Raw genomic sequence first — 27,011 nt, 5'->3', positions numbered from 1 at the left:
GATGTCTTAATTAAAGACTTTTTTCCTGCTAGTTTCTGAGACTCTGAAATCATATATATATTATCTCCGTATATAGCTATAACTAAACTGACATGTTTCTGTATTCTTGCACATTGTTTTATTGTTGTTTAATCATATATTTTGAAATAAATCTTTTATTATAGCCTAGGAATTATAAGCCATGACTGTACACTGCTAATTAATATTGTATATTTTTCTTTACTCTGCGAACTAGATAAATCGATATTTCAAAAACCAGTTTGTGCTACCCATTTGTATTTTCTAAATTGTTGGCAGATAAAGATAGCTTATATTTCACTTAACGGAGACTTGAGAAAAAGGTAAATCAAATCTCCAGCCACAAGTTTCAAAGTTTTAATATATACACTGCAATATATATTTTTTGCCTAGTGCATTGCTTTTTCTTTCTCCTGTAATTTCAAAATTGGAAAAATCAGGAGATTGCAACTTGCTTTGATTTTTTGGGCTTAAATGCTAGGATGAACTTATTTTCTTAGTCTTATATATATAGGATTTTGTATTGCTTGGCTCCATTGATTTCTTTATAAGAGTTACAGAAAATGATGTAATTAATATGAATTGCTAGGCAACACAGAATGATAGTGGAGATGAGATATTTACAGCGATCTATCATGGTTCTTCCCTGAGTAACATCATGCCAAAATCTTATCCCTCTTTTCCTTTTTTTTTTTTTTTTTAACTGTTTTTTCTACTGTAGCTAAGATAGATAGTATTTAATAAATCTATCTGTGAAATGCAACTAATGGAAGAAGAGTTCTGGTCCTTCTCACACTGAAAGCAGCTAGAAATCACCATATCTTCCTCGTTCAAATCCTCCCAAAGCTCAGGGTTTATGAAACTAGAACAAGCATAATTGAAAATGGAAAAAATAAACACAGGGAGACAAGAGAGAGCTTTCATTAAGGGAAATACGTCAAACACTGCCTAAGAGCACCAGCTAAGAATTTGACCTATGGCAAGCATTGTATGCTGAGAGACATCAAAGTATGGCAAAAATACCAATACTGCTCCATGTGTTTACTGTTATGGACCAAAGACATCAGTGACTATAAACTGTCATATGTAGAAGGTGGACAATAAAGTCACATATCAAGAAATGCTACAGAAAGGGTGCATTGGTGCATTCAGGTCACTTTGAAGAATCATAGAATAGTATGGGTTGGAAGGGACCTTTAAAGGTAATCTAGTCCATGCTGTAAGGAGCAGGGACATCTTCAGCTGGATCAGGTTGCTCAGAGCCCCATCCAACCTGACCTTCCAGTTCAGGAACAGGTTCAGGAAGTTCAGATGTTTTTCTGCTGAAGTGAGTGGAACTGTTCTCAGATAAAAAATACCTCTCAGATTGAATACATGCATCCAATCTTGGTATCGATGAGTCAAGGACCAATACCTGACAAAGGAGACAGACATGTCCAAGCCACACATACCAATCCATATTCACTTTTCAGTTATGAAGTCTGACAGACCGTTGTGCCTTATAAGATGACAGAATAAATCAATGAATCAATGGCATGTTAGCACTGTCTTTCCTGTCTTTGGTATAAGTCAAAGATGAATGTAGTAGTAAATAAAAGTAGTAGCTTAAGTGATAACTTCTTCAAAATTTTCTAGTATCTAGGAAGTCACCACATCTCAAAGACATTTCCCTCTGCAAAGGCAACATTCATTTGAAACAACCGGATATGCATATGCAGAACTTGTTAGCAAACTAGTGTGAAACAAAGCAGCCAAATGAACAGTCACTCAACAAGGAGGTGAAGATCATTAGTAAATATTTCTTCCTTTAGATGTTTGCAGCTTTTAATAGGAAGATGTTCAGCCAATGCTGTGGATGTCATTGAATAGACAGGTTAATATTTCCTCAGTTCCAGTCTGTTGTGGGCATAAAATATCCAGGAAGAAAGTCTCAACAAGCTAATAGAGGCAAGATTTGTACTAGCATACAGATTGTTTCATGCTCATAAAGATTTTTAAATTGGTTTGATAAAATGACAGCTATTAGATTCATTTTCATTATGCTATAATTCTGTATATTTGTATTTTTCTCTATTGGTAAGCAACTCAAACAACTGCACAAGGTTCAAAAATAGAAAAAAACAATCAAAACAATTTTACCAATTGCAAGCAGTAAAGAGGCATATAGTGTATTTAATTCAACCATATACATATCATAGGAAATGGGAAAAAAATTACATCTCCATATAGTAGATGCTGTCCCAGTCATGAGAAGATATGTTAAGTCATTATTAAAGCAGGGAAGAATTCTGGACTTGACGTGAACTTCAAATGTCCCAAAGGACATCTTCTTCTAACTCTATACTCTGCTGTTACCTTATCTCTTAATTTATGGTCTTTTAGCACATCTTCAGTTAAATCAGTCTAGTTCAAATGGAGAAAAGGACCTAAACATACATTTCTACAGAGAAAAAGTTATAATTGCATATAAAGATAATTTAAAGGCAACTTAATAATTGGCATTAGGTGTTTTTTACATAGACAGCATTGGAATTTGAAGCACAGGTTGCTTATTTTTCATTTCTTAAACATCCAAATAAATGTTTACAAATGAATAATGGGGTTAGGGCAGGAGGGTGGCTTTAGATTTTGCAGCATGAGGCTTTGCACCAGCTTTTCAACTCTACCCCTCACAGCACCAGTTTGGATATCTAAATTGTCTATGTAGGCCATGAGGAAACACTCAACATGCACTTCCAAGAGGCAGCAAGCTCTCAGGGGCAGCTTTGGGGCAGCAGTGGCTGAAGAATATTTCCATTACCCTTCCCCTCCACGAGGCTGTGGGACATACTTGAGCTCCTTGTGTGGTGAGACATCTGGCAAGAGCAGCCACCTCTTTGTGCTGCTTTCTCTAAGCGATTATTTTCAGTTATGGTGGAGGGGCTCTGCCATAGAATAAATTGAGACTTGGTAGCTACTTGTTCACCCAGTGATGCCTCTGCATTTTCTTATGGGGAATAGGAGTCAGCTCTTCCATGTATTACTGTTTCAAGCATTCATGGTGAAACTGAAGGTGGAACAAGGCAGATACCAAGCTCTAGGCATGCTCATTAGTATAGCTTTGGTGCCTAGGAGACTCTTCTGGAAAATCGTAGATTGCTGTAAATATCTCATCTGTAAGTATCAGGAACTTGCATATTTCACAGGACTCGAGGAAATGTTAATTCTGATCATGATGCAAATAGGAAAGGAAGAGCTATGACAAACGCAGAGCCACTAGAGCTAGTGTGGACTGCACAGACAGACTTATTCATTGAGCATGGAAATGTTTATTGTGTCAGGATAGGGCCCCTACTATCTTCATTTGCTTTCTCTTTTTGTAAGCTCATCTTTGTCAATTTGTGGTTATTATAATTACCTAATTTTTCACTGCGCCCAGTTGTGATATTTAATTTGACCTTGATCTTCCCAAATTTTGAAACGTGAAAGAGCAACAGATACTACTGCAACAAGGAAGGACAAAAGCTATTTCCCTTCTCCTGTTAATAAAAATCAGAAGTTACTCACCTTTAACAACACAGTGATAACAAAATAAACATGTTTTTTCTTTTCTAGTGGAACTGAATAGCATGCTCAGTTCCAGAGTAAGACTTTAGGAGAGGCATACAAGTGAGTCAGAACGTTCCCACTAGAGTGTTCTCCTCTTTTGCCCTGCTACTTCGTTATTCTGTTTCAGCTTCTCATTATGGTCAATCTTGCTGGAGTAATCAGGTTGTTTATTTTTGCCTTTTGTCTCTAAAAAGACAATTGGTTCCTCCTGGTAGCAGGTACTGTGCAAGCCAAGTGCTATCCACCCGGCTGCATCATACCTGTGCCAAACTGTAATAGATTCCTACTGCTTCTAAAATGACAGAGGGGACTTACTTTGATTTATTGCTGTGTTGTGGGTAATTTACCTATAAAGTGTTCTGCTGTCTTGCGTTATGGATTAGGTTTCTAGCAGTTTTCCACATGAAATCGCAGAGCAAGCTCATTACAATTTCAAGCATATTCATGATGACTATATAAAATTAACTGTGAAGACATGAAATTATACCAGAGCCAGATTTTACAAAAAAAAAAAAAAAACTTGCTTTGTTTTTGCAGTAATTATCATAGGGTAGGTTACATATTAAATTAAAAATAATTTAAAAAGAAAAAATAAAAGGAAAAAATAACAAGGAACTATCTTTTGTTTTTCAAAGTCTCTGTTTTAATATAGTGCACACAAATTACGCTTCAACTCTGTGTTTCACACCAGATAGATAAAACTGGTAGCAATTAGCCCCATTACACTAGAATGCTTGTGCTTGTATGTGTAGCAGGAAATTACATTCAATATTATCTAACATAATATTATGAGTGAGAAAATAATCCTTACTGTGCAGATTCGTTTGGTTCCTTTGCCTTGCTAGGAAGGAAGGGAAGAAAGAAGGATTGATTATTTTTATCTTCAGTCTTAAATCATAATTCTCTCGCAACCTCAATCTGTTTCTTGAGGTTTGAGTAATTAAAAGTGTGTCTGTCTTGAAAACATAATAGTTTGTGTAATAAGACATGCAATATAGACTTATAAAGGCTTTGGAGTGCATAGGATAGCAGTAGAACTGAAACCTTTTCTCTGCAAAAGAATGTTTTGAACAGTCCTTGGTACTCTGTTGTATGCCAGGTTAACAGTTTGTGCAACTGGTCACTAACTTTGAAAAAATATTCTAACACTAATTAAAGAAACCTCTATTAGAGCAGTGAATATAAAAGTAAATATCTTTATCTCCTTGTGTTTTCATAAAATGTGCTAGACTTACCTTTTCCAGCAGATTTCTGCAACCAAAAAAAAAGAAAGTTGACAAAACCTTTAGAACACATTTTCCTGAACACAAAGTATTTACTAAAAGCATAATGAAAACAAATATTTTAACAAAAATGCACAATGCTATGAGTTCTCATTGTACAGTTGGGGGTTAGGAAAATGTAATTTTCACATAAGCATCTGTAGAATCTCCTTCTGGATAAAATATTTGTTCATCAGCCACCTTTTATTATGGGCAGTGCTGGATGCCTGTATATATTCAGACAGAGCTGGGTAAATATATTTCTTCACTGCAGAATTTGATGTAAATATAAGAATAATTTTATAAAGTTTTGAAGAAAATACTGAGCAGTTTTCAAATGAAAAGTGAGGGCACGTCTTTGTGTGTTTCTTGTCAGACCTTTGATAGGAGCTGGTAACCAGGATTTAATGGAGTTAATTCCCCTAATTAAGATACTTTCCTATCCTTTTTCCTTTTACAACATTATTTTTTTTTTTTTTGGCATAGGCCTTTCTTTTCTCCTGACTTTGTAAAGAACATAAACAAATGAGAAGAGAGTACAATCACCACAGAAGAGTCTATCTCTCTTTGTTGCTGCTTCACTCCTGCAAGCATCAGGAGTTTTTCAGCTCTCAATTTGAGCAGCATCAGGCTGCTCATGGACATGGCCTCACCTCAGCCAGGAGTACCATTGACAGCAGCAGGAGCCCAAAAGGCTAATGCGAAGGAAAATTGAGGCAAAGAGCCCCAAAAGATGATTGATCAATGTAACAGAGGTAGTTGAAAAGCATCTGTGTCTTTTTTGTATTAAATGCCTGTGAGGAAAAAAGCAGCTGAAAGTATCAGGAGCCAAAGGATATGCAAAGTGAGAGGTGGGGAGGGATGAAGAGGAGAAAGAACTGGGACTGCACTGGTGGGAGAGGCTGTCAGCTTGTTTTAGGGAAGAACTGTGATAGACATAGATACTTTTAATGGAGGATTTGTTGGTGGCCCTTGAATTAATCTACTGAGAAGAGTCTCCCATTGGGCAGTACATGACCTTATCTGGAAGAAATACAAATTGTTTGGTGTGCCCTCTGACTTTTGGGCAAAGTGATAGAGGCAAGCCTTTTACTTCTACCTGCATTTCCTCTGCTTATTTTTGGAATCAGCAGCTTCTGTAAGTGAACAGTGCAAACAGAAGAGACCCAAAGTGGGAACGATCAATGATAATAATTACCTGGACACAAGCTCACATCACCGAGTCAGCCGGTTGCAAGGTTTTGGGTTGCATGTCCAGAGACAGGACAGCAGCTGATACTCCTTGCTCCATCAGATGCACCTGTAAGGCAGACAAAAGTATTTAGTGCTCAGACAGTTTTTCTAGAAAAAAAAATTGGAAGGAAGTAAATAAACTACTATAAAAAGGGAAAATGAGGTTAAAAACTCTAAGAGACTATATTGGGCCATTGATTTTAAAGCAAAACTTTACAAATTAGTGAGTTACTCTGACAGAAAAACAATGGACTAATAAAACCGTTAGTATGTGTAACACAGTAGCTGAAAATATTATTCCTTATTGCTGAAAGATCATGGTTTAAATTTCTGGTTCCAAAATATTTGAGAAACTGGCTCTTGCTCTGTAAGAGTTCATGGTTTGGGGAAGATAGCAAAGAACAGTGTAACCATGCCAAACAGTGCCAAACCCAGAAATTATTTAGGGCAGATATAAACCTTTTATTTGGGGCAGACATAAACCTTAACTCTTCTTTGTTTTTACTTCAGCTTTATTTTCTTTCATAGTTCTCAGTTTATCAGTCTGCCTCCCAGTCCCTACATCTGTGCCCAAGGCAGTCTCTGCATCTAGCAGAGATGTTTGTCCTTTTTTTTTTCCCTCAAAATCCTCCATAGAAACTGTCTGCTTTGTGGGATTTAGAGAAGATAGGACTATCATCTAAACCTTCCACCAGTCTTACCATGAAAAGAAAGTTTTCATTTTCTGAAGGATGCTGTGCCACTTACACTGATGAAGTGAGAGCTTCCAGGGGGAGGATGCAGAATAATGTGGCAAAGCAGGAAAAAGAAGAAAAAAGTGAGTAATGAAAGCATTATAGTGTGGCATATCCATTAATATTAGGTGTATGCCCCATTGCATGTGACATTTAAATTTGCAGTACAGTTAAGAACAGAGTAGGCAACAATCCTATGTCAGGCTGAAAAAATGAGCTACCTCTGTCTGCAGTAACTGAAGATGATTCCTCAGTGAAGTGGCCTCGGTTTCTACATTACAGTAGGGCTAAAGGCACAAAATTGCTCAAAACGGTGTTTAACTTTATAATTTACATTATATGCAACTGCTAACATACTTTCCCTCGGTGGCAGAGAGGGCTTCTGTCCTGGCGATCGATTTGAGAAAATTTCTGTATCAGATATGAAAAACAGAAGCAGCTTATACTTGGTGTGGCTGCTGCTTTAGCCATTAAAATAATTAATTAACCAGACAGTTATTACTATTACTAGCAAGGTTCTTACATTACACTGAAGATTTAGCTGGAGCAGTATTCTGTTTCTGCAGTTCTCAGGAATTAGCGTCCTAGAGCCCATGTGCTATATTTGATCATGACTACTCGAAATAGTATTTCACTGTCTATGCAGCTCTAAAATATATTGATTTGTTGTGAAGACATTGAAAATTCTTCCAGCTCTGTTTTCACGTTCAGTTGGGAAGGAAAATACAAATGGAAAGCCTTTTCTTGTCTCAGCAGCTTGTTACCTGCATTACGTAGCCTGTGTGTTGCTTTCTCTATAGGTGATGCACTACTGTTCTTTTGGGAAGATTTCCCACAATTTCATGGCCATCACACAAAACTTGTAGTCTAGACCACATGTCTCTTGAAGATTGAAAAGGGGCCTGGTGATCTTTTACTTATCTGTTGCATGCTTGAAAAACAAGCCCTTGTCAAAACAAAACAAAACAGAAATAATTTTAAACAAAACCAAACACTTTGCCTTTCCCATCTGGAAGAGCCCTGCTTTGCAGGGCTGTGCGGTGCCAGGTTGGCTTCAGCAGGGGTCCTGCACTGCAGCCTTTCAATGGAATGCCATTTTCAGTGCTGGTAATGGTGTTCAGAGTACTAGCTCAGAATAGAAGTGGACTTAGATTACCAATTGCGCATGTGGAAAAAGAGCTGTACTCACAGCCAGTGGTACTATAGTACAAATTGCTTTTCTTGCCATGGAAACAAAGGCTTCTTTATGCTACTCTAAAATGAAGGTGAATTTTGCTAAAATTGCAGATGCTGAGCAGAGTATTCCTAAAAATACTTAAGATGGGAAGAAATAGGCATGTATTTTGTAAATTTAATTTCTGTTAAGTCAAAGAAAATGTAAGTAATCCTTAGGTCTTTTTAATTTAAATAGTTTGTAGAAGTTTTTAAAAACTCTTTTCTAGCCTTTCACTACTTTCACTTTTTTTTTTTTTTTTTTGTAGCCTCTTATAGATATTTTGCTCACTTCTCCAAAGCTCTTTGTATTTCTCCTTCTGCTATGGAAGAAGGGGAAAAAAGAAAATAAAGGTATTATTTGACAGAAGTTCTATTATTCATCTTTAACAGCTAAACCAGGGAACCCAGCTATCTTGAATGAAAAACTTACCCTGAGTGTTTCTGCACAGAAATACAGTATCATCATTTGTTTGAGAGTTAAATCTCCATAGAGGTGTGGGAAGTAATACATTATTACTAAGAACTTTTTGCCTGTCTTTTTGGAGAATAAAAAATGAGACTTAGTCTTTATGTAAGATTTGATGCATTTGAATGATTGAATGGTTGATGCATTGAACTATTTCTTCACAACCAGAAATATCACAAGGATTGTTAGTCTATTTGTTTGAAGAAAGCTATAAATTGCCTTAAAATATGTTCTTTGCAGAATGTGCTCCATTGGGTTTTCTATCCCTGATAGGCCCTCTAGCTCTCTTGTATCTCATTTTTATTTTAATTAAAGAATTACCCTTAAGTCTTATTAAAACTAAGTAAGTTTTTTTTTGGTACCTAGTGAATAAGCTCCATAATTCTGGAATACAAGAGAATGCGTGCTGCTTACTGGCATTCCTCTCGAACCATCAGATTTATAATGATGCTTTTCAAGGGAGTACGAATGGTTGCTTGGAGTGTTGCTGTACTGCTGTGGCTGCCATTTAGCAGAGAAGCCCCCAGGTACCATAAATTCATTTCCCTAAGGATGTCTCTGAAGTGTTTATACTTCGAGACTAGATAAAGATAAGGTAAGGAGAAAGAGAAAATAAGACAAGTACAGATATTTTGTAAGGATGAAAGAAACACAGTGGCTGGGGACATGAAGAAGAGGAGCAGTTTGTTGGACAGTAGCAGTTGGTGCAAAAGGCTCAGAATAATGACTGTTGTGTGATATTGTGTGTTAACGTTGGTGATTCAGGTGAAGCTGGAGACTTGAACAATCTGACAAACAATTTTAGGTTACCTAAAAAACCAATTATAATTGCCAAGTCTCCTTTGTAAGTGTAAGGGCTCTTTGTGTTGTCCACTAGCCAGCTGTATGCTCAAAAAAAATTATGCAAGAAGGTTTCAGACTGTATACGTTAAACAATATATCATGAAGTAATGATAGTATTAATGAGGTTACCTGCTCAGAGCAGACGTTTTCTGGTCACCTCTAAGTTCCTGCAGTTCTTAAAAAATATCTTAGCACTGCAGCTGTCTGACCCTAACTCAGGTGTTTACATGTGAAATTCTTGTGTTGAGGTGGATTAATTGCGGCCAGTCACCCTGTGCGGACTCTTCTTCCCCACGAGTAGCATCTGCATGGGATGAGTCTCTGTAAGGGTTTCCCACCACCTTGATTCTGTGTAAATGATTATACTTTATTGGAAAAACAAGGTGAAATGTGATAATCTACATTGCTATTTCTATCCCTATGAAAAACAAGAGAAATTTCTCTCTCTCTCTACCTTGATATTTGCTTATACGTACAGAAAATACACTGAGAGGTGCCAGCCTAGAAGAACCATTTCCTCATCATTAGGACACTGCTGTGAAATGAGGGAATACCGGTTTCAGATCTCTGATCAGAGTTCAAGAAAAGCAATACAACCTGTAACTGAGCAACTGGACCATCTTTAGAAGAATCTCTTTGTCTCTCCCTTTAGCTTTGGACAGACCTTTCTATGCATGATAAACTTGTTGCCATGCATTTGTCTTTGAAATGGATCCATTTAAAAAGCAAGTTCTTTTTGATGAATTGGTATTTTCCACTAATTAATACAAAAAGAACTGGAAAGCCATAATTAGATTTTATCAGAGCCAGAATTTCCAGGATCAGCAGCTGTATCGTGCCAGTGTTTCTGTCTTGCGTGTGCTGTGCTGCTAGTAGTATAGCTGTTGGCACAACACCAAGCAGATGTAGCAATTACAGTGCTAATAAAACTTTTTTTTCTTATTTTCATTACAACTATTAAACAATAGATATGAAGTTACATAATTTCAACCTAATTATACCTTTTTCTGTGTTCCTTTTCTAAATTACTACTTCAAATTGCTTCTTGAAATAACTGGATTTCCTGTGGGCAAGATGCTAACAATTAAGCATGCCCATTTAGCTAAAGGCATTGTAGCACATGCTGAATTTAGCATTACGCAGTACTTCTGTATTGCAGGATCAGTGGGGTGAGGTGAAGCCCAGGCCACAGGAAACCACTGCTTGTGATAGGCCATCCCAACTTGCATCTCTAAAAAAATATAATTCAATTGAAAGTAGGCAATTGACACTTGTCACTCTGCAGAGTCAGCATCAACGGTAGCTGCAGTGTGTGTTCAGTGCATCCCCATCACAGGTCCTTGAGCTGCACAAACTGCTGCTTGTGCCCAGAACTGTACTGAAGGAGTGACGGAGCAGAGACGAGTTGATTTCCCTCACCCCCCTTTCCTCCCAGAGTGCATGTGGGGAATAACTCCTTTTGCCTGCTCTCCTTCCACTTCAGGCACATTTTTTTAATGTCTGCTCTCTTTTAGTGGCACAGGCAAATTCAAAAGAAAAAATGGAATCCAAAGCATTCCAAAGATAAGGAAAATTGTACAAGATGACTGGATAGGTATTAAATTTCAGTTAGAAAATGGCAGCTTTAAGGAGACCATTACAGAACATCTGATATTTTTAAATAAGCTGTCATCTGTACAGTATTTTTCTCACTAAAAAAAAAATCATCCTGCCTTAGGCTCGATACACTTTCACCTATAGTAGCATGGAGAAGAGATGCTTTTCTTTTTATGCCTTTGGGCTTTGATAGTTGTTTCATTAAATCAGAGTTCTGTCATTGCCTCTGTGAAAACAGGAACTGAGCCTGGTTTTCATGCTCCCTCCCTCCCCTCCCCTTTTTAAAACAATAAAAAGAAAATTTGCACAAGATAAAAAACAGACTGGAAATCAAATCCTATTCAGAAAATTCTCTATAACTTAATTAATTTCTCAATTACAATGATTGAAAAGAACAATAAGAGATTGTGTATTTTGAGGCAATTGAAAGGAAATGTTTAATTACCGCGTGTAAGTAAAATGACAGCTTAAAGTATTCTTGCAAGCAACAGTAGTCTTTTGGGGGTAATTAGTGAAAAATACATAGTAAACAGATGATAGCTTTTAGGCTAAACAAATCACTTCAGTTCCATCTCATGATAAAGAACTGCAAAAGTGAACCTATCACACCATTCAGCAGGAAATTTACTTTTACTTTTGATCTATGTTGATTACAAACTGTTAGTTTGGGTTTTTTTTTTTCTGTGAAAATATCTGTATGCTAAGCAGTGTAGCAATGAAGAATGCACTTTGTAGAAATACCTCTGGATTTGTAGTGAATTCAGCCATTCTTTGATGTGGAATGGACAGGAAAGTTATTACTTTGCCGCTACTGAAATAAGAAAACCAAATGGTTGATTGGCAGGTTCACTGCTTGGTGTCTTTTCTGAACACAGGGAGATCTGTGGTCATTTGAGAACCATCTGTGCTTACTAATTTTTAGTATGTACGGTTATCATAATGGATAATCATCCTATAAGTAAATGTTAAGGTTAGTCCTAAATTCAGGGGTTAGTGATAATTTCAGGTTTGACCAAATGTTCTGTGAGATGTCGTCCTTTGGTGCCTCGACAGTCAGATCAGAAGTTTAGCTGGCTCATGAAATAACCTGACTTTGGAGGGCAAGGGACTATGCATAAATGAGAGGTGTTTGTGAAATGGAAGTTGTTCCTTTTTCCAGAGTGGTTGGGGGAGGACATACAAGAGAGGGACAGGGATTTGAGTCTTGCCTCCATGTGAAACATGGAGATATTTAAACATGCAAAACCTTTCTTTTTTTTTTTTTCCTAATAATCTCAGTCAAAACTAGAATGAAAAGGATTTTTAAAGGGTGAACTGTACAAACACCAGATGTACGGTAAGCGTTGCAAGGGGTACAGCAATGTTTCTTGTTCCTGGTTGAATTTGCAGTGGAGGACAAGAATCCCCTTTGGCCAAGTGTATGGAAACTGTCTGCCCTCTAGTGATTATGAAGCAGGAACCTAAAGAGATTATTTTTAATATTAGAACAGAATCAATAAGTCCACTCCTATGGATGAAAACCTGTTGTCATATGGAAAAGAATGAGTATTGTAAATAGCAAATACATAGTAGCAGCTACTGAAGATAATACTTTTAAATGTTGGGTAAGACTAAATAGAGGTTGAGCTTAAACACTTGAGGAATATTTATCCAGAATTCTTTATAGTTTGGGAATGTGGTTTTGACCTTTCTCTCCTTTTTGTCTTCCAGTGATCTAAAAACCGTTCAGGTCCTCAACCAAGTACCGTAGATAAAAGCTTAGACCTGTGCTATGTTTGGATAACATGAGGGCCTTGCAGTAATGAGGAATACTTGTTAGCGAGGTAGAATTCCCTCACTGTAGAAGAGATATGATTGGTGACCATGTTCTCATCTCGACTCTAGCTGCCAGTAGCTGAAGCTGCAGGAAAGAGTCATCAGCACAGCTAGTACAGAGCAGCAGACCCAGTATATTACTGTTTGGTTCTGTAACTGTGAATTGAGGCACACAAACAGTTGGTGAATGGATTGTATGACTGACAATGACTGCAGAGAGGAGAAAAACTTTGGAGGCCTTTTATCACCCAACTGTCGGGTTCCTTGCATTGCACTGTTTGCATCCTGAAATGGAAAAGGTGCATGTAACAGTACCCTGCACTATCTACGTGCTCTGCCTAGACTCCACAGTCAAACAATGACTGGGCCTAAAATATGTCTTCCCCATCTTTTGTGAGCAGGAAAACTTGTGTCACCTCATTTACACCACTGTGTGTCAGGAGTAATGCTTGCAGCTGGTGACATGTTAAGGAGTTAAAGAAGAGAAATAAGAGAAATAAATGTGACAGGAGAAAATTGAATCGAAAATCTGTTAAATAGTCATTAATAAATATAAGCTATACAATTCTTCTCATTGCTTTCCCATTAATCTGTAACTTAATGTCTTTTATTATTAACATAGAACCCGCTTACGAAGTTAGACTGGAAGTTCTTGCAAAAGGAAAAGAAGTGTAGCCTGCTGTCTATTATTGCCTCATGTTAATCAAATTCCTCCTGGAAGAATCAAGCCTCAGGGATTTTTTCCAGACATTATTTTTATTTATACAGATTAGATTATTCATTCAGCAAACAGAAGCAATATCATGTGATATTTAGACATACAACCACGCAGCTCAGCTAGTGAGTTGGAACTATTGAATACTGGGTTAAGAGGTCATTTTAAAAGCTTGTAAACAATATATTATGTAATTTCTCAAATCGCTGAGTGAAAAAATAGAATTAATTTAGTATTTCCTGTAAGAGGGAGATAGATATCATAAGAAGGGGGAAATGTGCCATATGAAATTACATATTGTTTTTTTGAAAGCAGGACAACATTTAATTTTTACATGCCATTTTAATGGCATCACATAATAGAATATATGGAATTTAATTGAAACAGATTATAAAGTGTTCTAGCAAAATGGCTGTTTTAAAATACACAGTGTTTTAATTCAAAGTACTATATTTAAATGGAAGTTAAGTATTTTCATTATATGGTCTTTGTACAGAATTTCGCAAATCTTATCGCTTTAATCTTAAAATCTATAATTTGCTGAAATGTTTTTAACAAGTGAAGTTACTCCTTTTTTCTTAAGGAGAAAAACTGTTCCCTTCATATTCTTTCAGTACTCATTCATTGTATTTGCAGTTGTCCTTCTGCTGCAGAATGAAAAATTTACAAATGAAATATAGATATATTGCCTAAAAATTAAATGGCCATGAATTTTTTGTCAGATGAAACTTCAGTTTGCATTTTAAAAATTCTTTAATCAATGTAATTTGAGGGATAAGTCAACATGAGTTTAATACCAAATTTAAGCATAGTAGACACTACAGGTATTTCTGTGAATTGTAAACCAGAATGTTATTTTTATGTTTAATTTTTAACTAGAAATTGAAGTTTCCTGCATATTTAATAGTTTGTGTAATTCCCTGATTATATGCTTTCCAAGTCCACTTATGCATTTGAATAATTTTGAAAAAGCAGCAATAAAACCTCTCAGGAGGTTAATACGGTAAAACCTTTCCCCAGCTGCGATTCTTTGCAAATGTGTGATCATCATTCAGTTCTGCGTCCATACAGCTCTCGTTATCTCCAGATATCTCCCAGTTATCTCCCTCCTGTTCTGTATCTCAGGAGCCCTGTTGAACTCCTCCTCTTCTTCTGAAATATTTTCTGTCTGGCACATCTTGCAGAGAATTTAGGGGCCTAGAACTCCAGGGAAAAGCAAATTAATGTCAAACTGAAACAACATTAAGTGTTTATATGCTTTGAAACAATTCCCTCTCCCTGCCTCACCCCTGAACAATTTCAGAAAGTTTTTACCCTTTTCTTCACCGGGAAAAAAAAAAAAATAAAATCTGTAGGTAGGAAACAAAATCTTGTGCCTGGGAAAGTGAAGGACAAGAGGAGAGGCAAACCTCTATTCCTTCAGTTTGTTTCAGGCCTTACATCACAATAACATAGAGAAAAAGGATTTTTCCATCAATGATGCCTGCTTATATTTTGTGGACAATGCAGGAATTACATTTGAACTCCTGAGATGTAAACCCAGTGAACTTTCACAGGAAAATTGTTTCACAACATTGTAAATTACGTGTTTGTAGAAACACTCTACCAAGAAACAACTATTTGAATAACATGAAAATATTTGGACTGTGCCTTTTTATTCAACACTTGAAAGCCTATTAAGATGAGCTGGTTTTTGAAATGCCATGTACTCTGCCAGGTAAGGTAACTGACAGTCACCTGAATCATGAGTCTAGTCACTACTAAAAAGTTAAGACGGAAGAAATTTTAGAATTATATTGCTTTATTAAAATCAAATCCTTTATATGTCAGACAGTTCTGTAGTTCAGTGCATTTTGTCAGTTGTTATTCAGTGATGGCATACTAACAAGCTTTCCTTCACTTTGATTCAGAGAGGAACTCATTTCTTGCCTTTCTAATGTAGAGCACCTATCTGCTTTTTTCCATAAGGAATTTGAAATAGAAATATAAAATCCTTACCTGGCATTTGATAGCTAAAGGTTCATCAGTGCCTGCCTGTAGCATTCACTTTCTTCTTTTGATAACTAAATTTATTAAATCTCTTCCTTTAAGTATAAAATTTTAGAAGTACTGTTATAAGGGCAAATGATTGAACTTGAAAGTAATCCTTTAGAATTCTCCTGTTGGATAAGATGCTATATATGTGTGTTACAATAGAAAGTTTCATGGTTTAGAACCTTTAAATAAATTATTGTTTTAAAATACATGGTTACAGTTGTTGTTTATCTAATTGGTCAGTGCTAGTCATGCAGACCTCCATCAGGGTCAACTGGGAGAGAGATAAGGATGACAAAGGTGAGTTTATTCCATCTATACAAGACATGAATGAGATTAATTGCCCCTTCGTATCTCTCTCTGGTTATGAGAGAGGGAATCAAAATAACTGGTTTAAATTAGACACTTGACTTTTAGAAAGCTGAACTAAGGTATAGCCCTAATAAATTTCCAGTTTTTGTTGTCAGTTCACATTTTTCATGACTGTTTAGCACAGAAAGAGAGCAGTCTTAACTTTATGATTCTAAAAATTTCTGTTCAAATTCCTATTTTGGTGACAGTCGAGTTTGCTACCTTTTGATTTGCTTGATTTTTTGAAAGTAGTAGTAGGTAAAAATTCACAAAGATGAAAATTATTTTGGTATTAGGATGTATAAGAAGTTTCTGGGATCTCTCCTATGTGACACCTGCTATGTAGACCAGAATGTGTCATCTACAGAAAACTGATATGCTTTTGGGTATGTAGACCTCATCCTGCTCTCACAAGCAAAGCTGGTGTAAGACAGCAATTTTCTTTGCTTTCACATGTACTACTGTCAGTCCTTCCCCCAGTTTAGTTGTGGGCCGATTGAGAGTTTTCCAGATACCAACCTGGAGCAAGTCTAGAAGAAAAATACCTGAAATCATGATATTGTCACTAGGCTTGCATAATACTTTCAGGAGTGTGCTGATGAGTTCGGTGATGGTGTGAAGTTTAGGATGGTATAAAGCTTCAGATGCTAATATTGGAGACAGATCAAGATACTTTATAAAAAGAATGAGTTGAGTTTTGGGAGACAAAGTAGTAGGAATAGAATGAAATTCAGAAATGCAAAGTTCAAGGACTCAGTGTCACATTCCGATTTCAGATGAGAGGAAGGCCCCTTTGCATTCCAGCCCACCTCAGAAGAGTCTGGGTGGCGAGGGGCAGCTAGACCAACCTCTCACACAGTGGAGCGTGGTTTTGTTCGTATTCTTGGGAACAGAATGAAGACTCAAAATGGAGTCAAATGCCAGGTAACTTTATTAACCCAACAACAAGTTCACAGATGCAAGAGAAAGGAGAGCAAGAAAGGAAAGAGAGAAAAGAATACAGTTTCAATTGCAATAGCTACCACCACGGAGCTGCGGCGTCCCGACAGTCCAGTACACTCCATGGGGGAACGATCCGTCTGGAGTTGGTCATTTCAATGCTGGTTCCGTCGATGTGTATTCCCGTTTTATGTTCGTGTACTCATTGTATTCCAAGAGCTGGTTTTCCTAGCCATACCCCTCACCTGGCGGTGATATGCATGCCCATCACCGGGAGATCCGCATGCCCATCACTGGGAGATATGCATGCCTATTATCGCCTCTGGGCACATGCCGGCGGGAGGGGAGTGGGGGGGAGGGGTGGAGAGTGTAGGGCTAAATTTCTCAGAGTCAGCTCTGCATTCAGGTTCGCAGGACAACAGGAGTTGCCTTGCAAGATAACGGGAAGCCATTGTTCAGGTGGTGGTTTGATATTTCGACAATGTTGAGACAAATATTCGACAGTCTTTTACACCCAGGTACTAGTATAAGCTGTTGCTGTAAACTGGAAGATGAGGAGCACAGCAATTGCAAGTAGTAAGGAGAAAATGAGGAATCTGGGTGATGAAACTGCTCATAGAATGACTGCAAACAACCACTTTAATGTGTCTTGTTTTTTCCCACTAGATGGGAAAGAAATAATAATATGAACTATTGTTGACACTTCCTCTAAAATATTATGTATAGTTCTAGTAATTGCAGTTGGAGAAAGAGGAACTCAAACTAGAATGGATGGAAAAGAAGAAGTCTAGTATGCTGTCTTCTGAACAAAAAGTAGAATAGACTGCCTGGACGAGGCTGGGAAGAGACGTGATTCCCATCTACAAACACTACAGAGATAAATCGCAAGGGACAAGAGCTTTTGAGCTGCTGAATAATTTTGTACTAAGCATGAGTTGATTTAAAACGTATCTGTGTACATTTAGACTGAAATTTAGAATAAGATTCAAAACAATATAAAGACCAGGGAGCTTCTTGAAACAATATTCTGAAAGGATAGGCGGAGAGACAAATTCTAACTTTTTTTGAGATGACTTGATTTGTCTATAAGGAGTTACATGAGGTGAGGTTTTGCAGTAGCAGGGGAATAAATTCAATAACTCAAGGGACCTATTTTTCCTAATGTAGTTTAGAAACAATGCAGAATTGTGATTGTTCGTTCCTTGATGTTCATTGCTTAGAAAGGCTTCATCTTGATCAAATTGCCTCCTCTCACCTTGCTGCTCCTTAAATCTCCTTCATATTATAATGCTGCTTAGGTTCCTCTTTTATACATGGCATGCAAGCATTTTCAAACCATTTTAAGAATATTGATTAATTTATTGCATCTAAATTGAGGGACAGAACTTGCTTAATTCAGCAGAAGGATTTTACAGTGGTCTTTCTTTTTACATTTGTAATTAGTATACAGGATTTTTTTTTTTTTTACAAGTCACATTTAAAGGTTTGTCTTCAGAAGGCTGTGGCTTTGACTGGATATAAACCCCCTATAAAGTAAAGTGCTATATCCTCTTTTTTCCTAGCCTGTCTATATGCTATTCATTCTATATTAACATCTTATACAGTACATTAAAAATACAATTAAAATATTACGTTAATGTAATTTAAGGGTTAAGATTACATTTGTGATGAAAGGAAAGAGAACCTGAACATTTTTACAGATGCCAATAGATCTTTTTGGGGAACTTTCCCAGAAGTCAGGCTCTATTGCCAAGGACAAAGTCGTACGAAGTGTAAAAGGCATATTATTCAAGCTGAATTTTCAAATGAAGGTACAGGGACCTAGGTCCTTTGAAAAACCAGTCAGTTATTGAAGCTGTTGAGTGTTGCCATTTTGGAAAAATCTGACATGGGCACTTGAGTTCCTGAAAGGTATTCAAGTAGTTTGGCTGTGACCAGGTCTAAGTCCAAGTACAGTATGCAAATGTCCTTAGTTTCATGTTTTTTAATTGATACTATTCATATATTTCATAAATTTATATGGTTTATTCTATCAAGGACTGAATGTTGAGCTGTAAAGATTATTAGGACTCTCAGAATTTTTTTCAGTTAAAAAGGACAACTTGCTAGTTATGAAATATTATGAGGAAAGGACCTGGTAGGCTCAACTTATGTACTAAACTGTCTTGTGAGAGATCAACATTCAGGTTTATATTTAACAGGTTTAATTGCGATATTGCCTGTATTGGAATACTGTCTTAATTTTAATATATTTTCCCTGCTTCAGTTGCAAATCATTATGAAAAAGACCTCAGTCTTCTCCCTTGCCTTTTTTCCATATCTATTTTTTTAACAATAGCTATAATTTCCTAACCAACTCTACTAAGGACCTAATGTGATCAATGTCATAATACTCAACTTTATGCTGAAGGAACATAGCAGCAGAATTTTGTTACACAAAAGGAGCCCGTGAATAAGGTTATGGCTGAAACAACAAGAAACAGTTATTATTGGATGATCGTTGTCAGTGAAAATTTGTGATATATTACTTTACTTTGAAATCCACATAGTTCTTGAGTATTTCAGCAATTTTATATGTTTGTTTGTGTAGCATTTATAGGCATTTTGATTTCACTGATGTATATAAAATACTAGGATAGAAATTATTGAAATTATGGCAGTGCAATATATAGGTCACATTAATAACCATACTTATTTTAGGACAAACAATTCAATATTCATCTTAAAAAAGAGGTAGATGTGGAGTGGTCAGCAACACAGTATTTCTTCCATTCAGTGAGATATTGAAAAGACTGGGAATACGTAGTTGTAACAGGTATGAGAAACTGCATCAACATTCAAAAATACTGTTTACTTTTATCAAAGTGTAAGACAGCATGTAATTAATTTGAGAAAGAGGAAAATGAAAGTGCAAAAAGAATATATTCTTTGAACATGCCAAAAAAAAAGTGTATATAGTACAGAAGCACAGTGGGATACAAAACTAGGTATTTGTGTGGATAATAAAAGCATTTTAAATTGCATCAAGTATGATCAGAAGCGTTGTGATCTCCATATTTCAGAGTATAAGCCAGCTCATCTAGGGAAAGAAAAAAAGATTACAATCTTTTCATTTAATAGCAGTCAATTACATCATTATATGTTAAGAAGTTTTTTTAAAGACCTCTGAAAGCCTCTGGTTACCATAAAACATATTGAGGTTAGCTGGACCACATTTAGGGTTTTATGGAAATAAACTCATACTTGGGTGTGGTAACATTACAGAAAACAACAATCTTCTCATTTGTAAAAGTTTATCTTAGCTTTCCTTTGTCTTGCCATGTCTTCATCCAGCACAGGCTCTGCTGAATTGCCTGGATGCCTCTTGTTTTTCTCCCCAGAACCCTGGAATTGGAGTTAGTTTGCCTTTAGAGGCCTCTGATGTTCCTTTAGATATGCACATGTCTCTTGCTAAATAGTCCTCCCTGGAAAATCAGATGGTCCTTGGTGTCATGAATAAGCAAAGGCAGAAAGGCAATTTGAAATTATAAAAGGGAGTTTTAACGCAGTCATTTATATTTTCAGTGTAGCCTGGTGCTTCTCCCATGGCATAAGAAAAGCTAAAAATAAAAAAAAAAAAAGAAATTAATTAAAGTCAGTTTGAGGGATCTTGCTATAACTCTGGAAGCTCTTTCACACAGATGTAAGAAAAGCACCAGAGGGGCTTTTGTGAACGTGAAATTAAGACATCTCTTTTCTGAGTAAACTGAAACAAACAAGGAAAAATCCCAAACAAATAAAACCTCAAGCAATCCAAAATTTTTAATCTAGAAGGGAAAAGATACACGATACAATGTGATGAGAAGAGTTATTAGAGAGAAATTATTCCACTCACGTACGAAGATGATGCATGTTCAAGTGTCAGGTCTGATGGATGACTCAGGATCAGTTACAGCTCTTTCAAATATGATTAAAATACAAAGTTTTGACAAAATTTAACTTCATAGACAATTTTGTCAACTTCATAAGTATAATCATACATAGAAAAATCAGGGAAAGAAGCTGTTGAATTTTCATATTTATTCAAAGGATTCACGGTGCTAATGAGAATTTTTAAACCTTTTTGACATGTAATTTTTTTTTCCCAGAAAATAGTTCAGTTCAGTTATTTGCATTTCTTTAATGAGTAAAAAAAAAAAAATCAACAAATTCAGTATAATTATTTAAAAGTGAAAAATGTCTCCATTTCTAACCGTTGTTGATATCTATGGTACCCACAGAGAAAACAGTCTTCAAACTTAACCAGACAGATTAGTGGTTTATTACACAAAATAAACAAGACCATATTATTTTGGCTATCTTTGTATCTTCATTTTAGCACACTTTTTTGCAACTGGCATGTGACATACCACAGCGACAGCTAATGTGGGAAACACTTGATATGGCCAATAGGATTTATCATGCTGAAAAAATGAACTTGCTTTTCTGAGAAATAAACAAGCAATCATTACTTCATCTGAGTTAGTGAAAAATATCAGTTGCTGAAGAAAATAGTAAGTTAGAAGTTTTGAGGGAACACTTCACATGAATGCTCTGACAGAATGTTGGACAGGGAGTAGTAGTAGCATGAATTACACAGCATATGAGTCAAAATCACACTGAGAAAGCTGAGGAAAATATTTATTACAGGAAGACAGCGATAGTATAGTGTACACTCGCAGGCCCAGATATTTTGACGTGGAAGGAGACCTTGATAGTATTTTAGATGGTTAAATATTTGTGGGAATTGTGAGAAACTTTAAATTCCTCCTTGCAGATTTTTAAAATAAAATGTTGCTAATATGCAGTTTCACTATTATTCTGTGTTTTATTAATTTGGAAACATTTTGAGACACACCGGTGACAAGCACTTCATTCCTACTAGTTTTATTATTTCTGTTTCCCTAAAATTTCTATGTGTAAGCATAAAAGCTGGTAGAGAAAAAGAATTTGCTTGTGTGGGAGAAAGCACCTATTCAAATAACAGCACAAATGAAAGGGAGCAGTGTAAGTTGCTGGCAAAGCAAATTGCTTTTAGCATGAATGTTCTCTTCTTCAAGGTCATTCTGGCATAAAAGTCCTTCGCACTTCTCTTGCATTATACATGTCAATGAATGTGTATTTTTTGTTAGCAAGGATTGCTCTTTATTAGCATTGCTCAAGCACATTTTTATGCAAATAAGGTTGGGTAGAGGGGTGCAGCCCCTGTGCTAGGGAACAGGGTGAAGTCCTTTCCCTGTCCGTGTGTGCTGTGACACATGTTGCGTATCCACATCAGGCCACAGCAATGGAAGGCTGGACGCAAACATGAAGGGGACATTGGGCAGTTCAGCATCTCCTTGGCTTTGCTGCAGAAAAGCTGGAGCACTGTGCAGCAGCTGGGAGCGTGTGACCACCTTGGTGAAGTATATAGAGCAGTGGCAATCTCATGTCCCTTCCCTCTAAGTAAATCCATGCCTAGATTAGCTGTAACTGATTAGTAGGGTAATTTTAGAAGCAATACTTTATTTGTGCTGTAGCATGTCTGTCTTCTGCTGACCCAGAACTCTGATTCAGACCCACAGTGCATGGATAAATTTCTCCCTATCAGAACAGAAAACAGTGATGAGCATGCAAATTTAAATCTCACTTGTAAAGCATGGGGGTGAAGAATTCTTGCTTCAGAGCTGCAAGACAGCTCTACAGAGGTTAAATCAGGCTTACATATTCATCATACACTGTTAAATAGTCCCATGCAAAATAACTTCCCTCTTATTTGTGAAATGCATGTTTTACATGTGGCCTCATCTAATCTTTTGCCACTTTGCAAAGCAAAAACTAATTTCAATTCCAGAGGATGGAGCAGCATTCAATTATACAAGTTAAAGGATATGTGCTGCAGGTCATAAGGAGTGCACGTACATTATAAATTCATTTAATTGCTCTACAGAGATGCTGATACTAATTAGAACTTCATTGGCTTTTTCATTGAAAATAGTTAAAATTGTCTAATAAGCATGAAAAAAAAAATGAAGGAAAAAATTAAAGGGAGACTCTTTACATAAGTAAACCAAGTTTCTGCCAAGTTTTAACTCACCTGTAAGCCTGGAAGGGCTTTTATCCTTCTGTGTCTCAGTGCCTTGTCCTCTTCAACTGAGGCAAGCATAGGGGATCTGAGGAGCAGAAGTCTTAGTCAGGCAGTACTTGTCCATTGCTGTTTAGGCAATTTCTCCACTTTGTGAGTCTCAGATGTATCATGCAGTTTAGTAAAGTACAACTCTGAGTATGTTAGTTTGGGACTTTTTTTTTCTGAAAATTATGCTATCCAAAAAGACTTCTGAAGAAGGGAAGCAAACAAAGCAGAAGACAGGACCAAGGACTAGTAGAAACAGGGAAAACAAGTGCGCAAGGTAAATGAAGTGAGGTCCTCTGAGTTTCCTGGGTCCTGGCATCTCTCTGTTCCCCCACTTTCAGTTTCCTGATGCCATGCCTATTTTTTCGGTTCACTTCTCTCTTCTCTTCATTCCTCCTGAAGAATTCTTTCTACTTCATTATCTCCACAGATTTTAACTTTGTTCTTCAGTCACTGTATAAGCATACACAACATTAATATGTTGCATATCAATACAGCATAGCCAGTTTCTGAAATTTCACACCCTAAACTCTCACTGAATGCAGCACTAGAGATGTAGATGCATACTGTGTACAGTTTCCCTGTCTGCTGCATGGAATGAGCAAAAAATGGTGTTGGTGTACTTTCACAACTCCTGTACAGCTGGGAATTTAGGGACCACATGACAAGTGTGAAGGTTTGGCTTCTAATACTTGTAAATTAATATGGATATTAGTATTGCCATTAAAGGCAGATTCTGTAATTTATAGTTGTACTGTCACGTGAGTAATACTAAATTAACTAATATTTGTGTGAGGGTTCTCTGACACGTGAATGAAATGCTATATTTATAAAATACATAAAGCTTAAGTGGATACATGAATGAATTTTCACTTTTAGGTGCATATATATAGTAAAATTGGGGGTTTTCTTCTGATTCTTCCTTTTATTGTCTCAACAGTACAAACAAGTGGAACAGTACATGTCATTCCACAAGTTACCTGCTGAAATGCGCCAGAAGATCCATGACTACTATGAGCACCGCTACCAAGGCAAGATCTTTGATGAAGAAAACATTTTGAATGAGCTCAATGATCCCCTCAGGGAGGTAAGATTAAAGTATTTGAGTAGTTCTTCATGGTATGGAAAACTTTCATGTCTTTGCTGTTTCTGTATTGAAATGCTTTTTCTGATTCTATTCTGTAACATTTAATCTCAGTTGACCTAGTCAATGAATGACCAGGAGAATGGATTTTATAGTAGATTGACACAAAGAAATAAACAGATTTACACTCCATTCTAAACCAGTCTGTCAGAGTCACTGCCACACAAGACTGTCAAAGAGTAAAATCCTGTCCTTAATTGTTGAGGGACACTCATGGTTTTCTGCCATTCTTTAAAATAGAGAGGGGCTGGACTAGAACGGTCCTGCGTGAAAGGTTTTTTCTGTTCTCCCTACTTGCTAACGAGGCATCTATGAAACCGCTGAGCCACCAGTGAAGGGAGAGCTACTGTGTTTCATTCTGTGAAGTAGCATCCTTGGTTAAGATGGTCTTTAGTTAAGGTGAGGAAGCTGGAATATGATATGCAAGCCATTAAAGGGTCGATTGTGTTAAAACTGTAGTCTCTATTCCAGTTTTAGGGTTTCTGTAAATGTTATGTTGTGTGTTGAAGCAGTTGGAATTTTCTTCAGTAAGGTGTTTGTGTGGGAGGAAGGCAGCATTCGTCTTGCTGTAACAGAGGTAGCTGCTTAATGGGAATATAAATCTGACTGTCTTCTGTTGGGTGGTACTTATGCCTGACCTGCTGAAGGCTGTTTGTGTCATCAGTTGGCTGATATTCTCTACTGAAAAGAGAAGGAAAACACAGAGGAGAAGAATGAAGTTGAAAAATTCAGAGAGAAGAAAGCACAAACAGGAAGAAGAGAAAGAAACAAGAAAAGGGGAGAATAAAGGAGGAGCAGTCTGATACGTGATAAAACCTGTGTGATTTCCAGGGATACCAAGTAATGCTGTTCAGTATCCTCTGCCCTGGGAGAAGTGGTGCTGAATATGTGTCTGTGTATACATACACCCAACAGAGCACAGGATGACATCTGTACATTTGGAGAGATCAGTGAAGATTGGGGTTTTTATTTAACAAGTTTTGTGGCATAAGAAGAGCACAGGTCTGTGATGGATTGTCTGTACCATTGAATCCGCTCTTTGTTGTGAAGGGAAAACATGTCATACAATCCATTGCCAAAATCAATCAAGTTCCGTATTTAAAATAGTTACAAGAAACAATGCCGTGCCCATTCCTGGGCAGCGAGGGCAGCTGGCACAGTTTTGCTATGTCTGTGTTGTGAAAGTCCAACAGTGGCCTCCCTCCTCACAAACTGCCAACTAGGCATGGTGAACGGTGCCCAAAGTTGCTTGGTCATTGCTAGATGGTTCAAGTCAAAATCAGGCCAAACCATGATTGTCCTAACAATTTCACAATACAGATGCCTGAATTCCAGTGCCTGGGACCATTTAATTTCCTAACACAGATGTAGCCTGACCCATTTCATTATATTCTGGATTTGTAAGTGTTTTGGAGGGCAGCTGGAGGGCTCTGGCTTCTGCACTGCTTCTGTCAGTTTATCCTGAGTCTGCCCTTGGTAGCTTTTGAAATGTTAAGAGGAGAATGTACTATAAAATCTATCATGTAGGACTGAAAACTTATCCCTAAAGTACAGGGGCAGTTAAAACGTGAATCTTGGCCAGTATGGAGTTTTTGTTTTCTTAAAAGAACAGAAGCATCTGTCACTGACATCAGAAACTATTTCATCTATTTCTACTCTAAAAGAAAACATTTCTTTCTTTATAAATGAAGTTCAGTATCCTTCCATTGCAAAATCTTCTTCTACTAACAGCAGTTTTCAGTTATGACACTTTAATTACCTGTCTTTTCTTCCTTTTCACCCTCCCTTCATGCTTATTCCCTCTCTCCCTCCCTTTCTTAGTCCTGTCCTCTTCCCTTTCTTTTTTCTTACTGCTTAAGAGCAGCAAGGCAAATTTGATCAAGCGCAAAAAGCAAAAAGCACTCCTGGGGAGAGATCAAGCATGGAAAATTTCAAAAATTAATGAGCTACTAAAAACATGGAGTAAGAATAGAATTTCACGGAAGGAGTGGCTTCTGGTTTTGCTGTGATCATGCTGTACTTAGCATGTCTTCTTTGTTCTCTGTATTATATAATAAAAATGTATTTACTCAGCTACAATCAAGCAATCAAGTTGCACACTGCCCTCGTGACAATACAATAGTTATTCCAGAAAAAGAACTAGAAAAAAAAAAGAAAGTGGACAGTGGCAATGCCAGAATAGGTTCCACAGCAAATCTGTCCAAATTCTGGCAGCAGCTCACACACTGTGCCCTGAAAACAGCACTTGGGTGTTTGCTTAGTAGCAGTAGCAGTTTCAAATTCTATTTTAGCTGCCACTTCAGTATCTGCAGTTTGGTAGTGCAGGTAGTGGCTTTTTGATTTTGCTAATGGATAACAAATTAGAGCCTTTTAAAGGCAGAGCACAACAGTTCATATATTGAACGAGACACACCGTCTTATGTGCCAACGACTGCACAAGGCTGTAAGGTCCAGGCAAAAGCACAGGTACCCTAGCTGCATCATTCAGAAATAAGTATTTTCTGCATTTCTTAAGTTTTTAATGAATCCTACGTTTTATTATACTTTGAGTTTAGCACAGGGTAAGAGTTAAACATTCAGTCTCCACAGGGCATTCTTAGCTTGATGAAAGTAGCTTCTGATGAAGACATTCACCTGAAACCATTGTTTCCTCACTTACAGGAAGCAGAACAAAAGAAACCACACAAACTGCTGCGTAATTATAGCATTAATGTCATCAAAGTTTATTTTAAAAGTTGCAGTATTTTCCCAACTGTCCAAGTTTACTGTATGGGCTGAAATTTCCCACACCTAGCCTGTCTCCAGGACTGATGACCTTTTTTTGATCCATGTTTTAAAATTTTGGCTCACTCTTTTTTAGTGGAAAAATAATTATGCATCATATAAATTTAATCATTTAACCATTAAAAATAGCTAAAGGACATAGAA

The 27,011-nt window shown here is 36.9% G+C and overlaps 1 protein-coding gene across 1 annotated transcript in view; it reads left to right on the top strand.

The window, feature by feature from the left end:
• HCN1 (hyperpolarization activated cyclic nucleotide gated potassium channel 1) overlaps window positions 1-27,011 on the top strand; it is a 200,048-nt gene that overhangs the window by 133,611 nt on the left and 39,426 nt on the right. Inside the window, exon 5 of the mRNA XM_086770318.1 lies at window positions 23,880-24,026. Coding sequence (XP_086626444.1) covers window positions 23,880-24,026 — 147 coding nt within the window. The remainder of the gene's footprint in view (window positions 1-23,879; window positions 24,027-27,011) is intronic.

This window comes from Chlamydotis macqueenii, chromosome Z (genome assembly GCF_036417535.1).
Source record: "Chlamydotis macqueenii isolate bChlMac1 chromosome Z, bChlMac1.mat, whole genome shotgun sequence".
Lineage (NCBI taxonomy): Eukaryota > Metazoa > Chordata > Aves > Otidiformes > Otididae > Chlamydotis > Chlamydotis macqueenii.
This window is presented reverse-complemented; position numbering and strand designations above follow the sequence as displayed.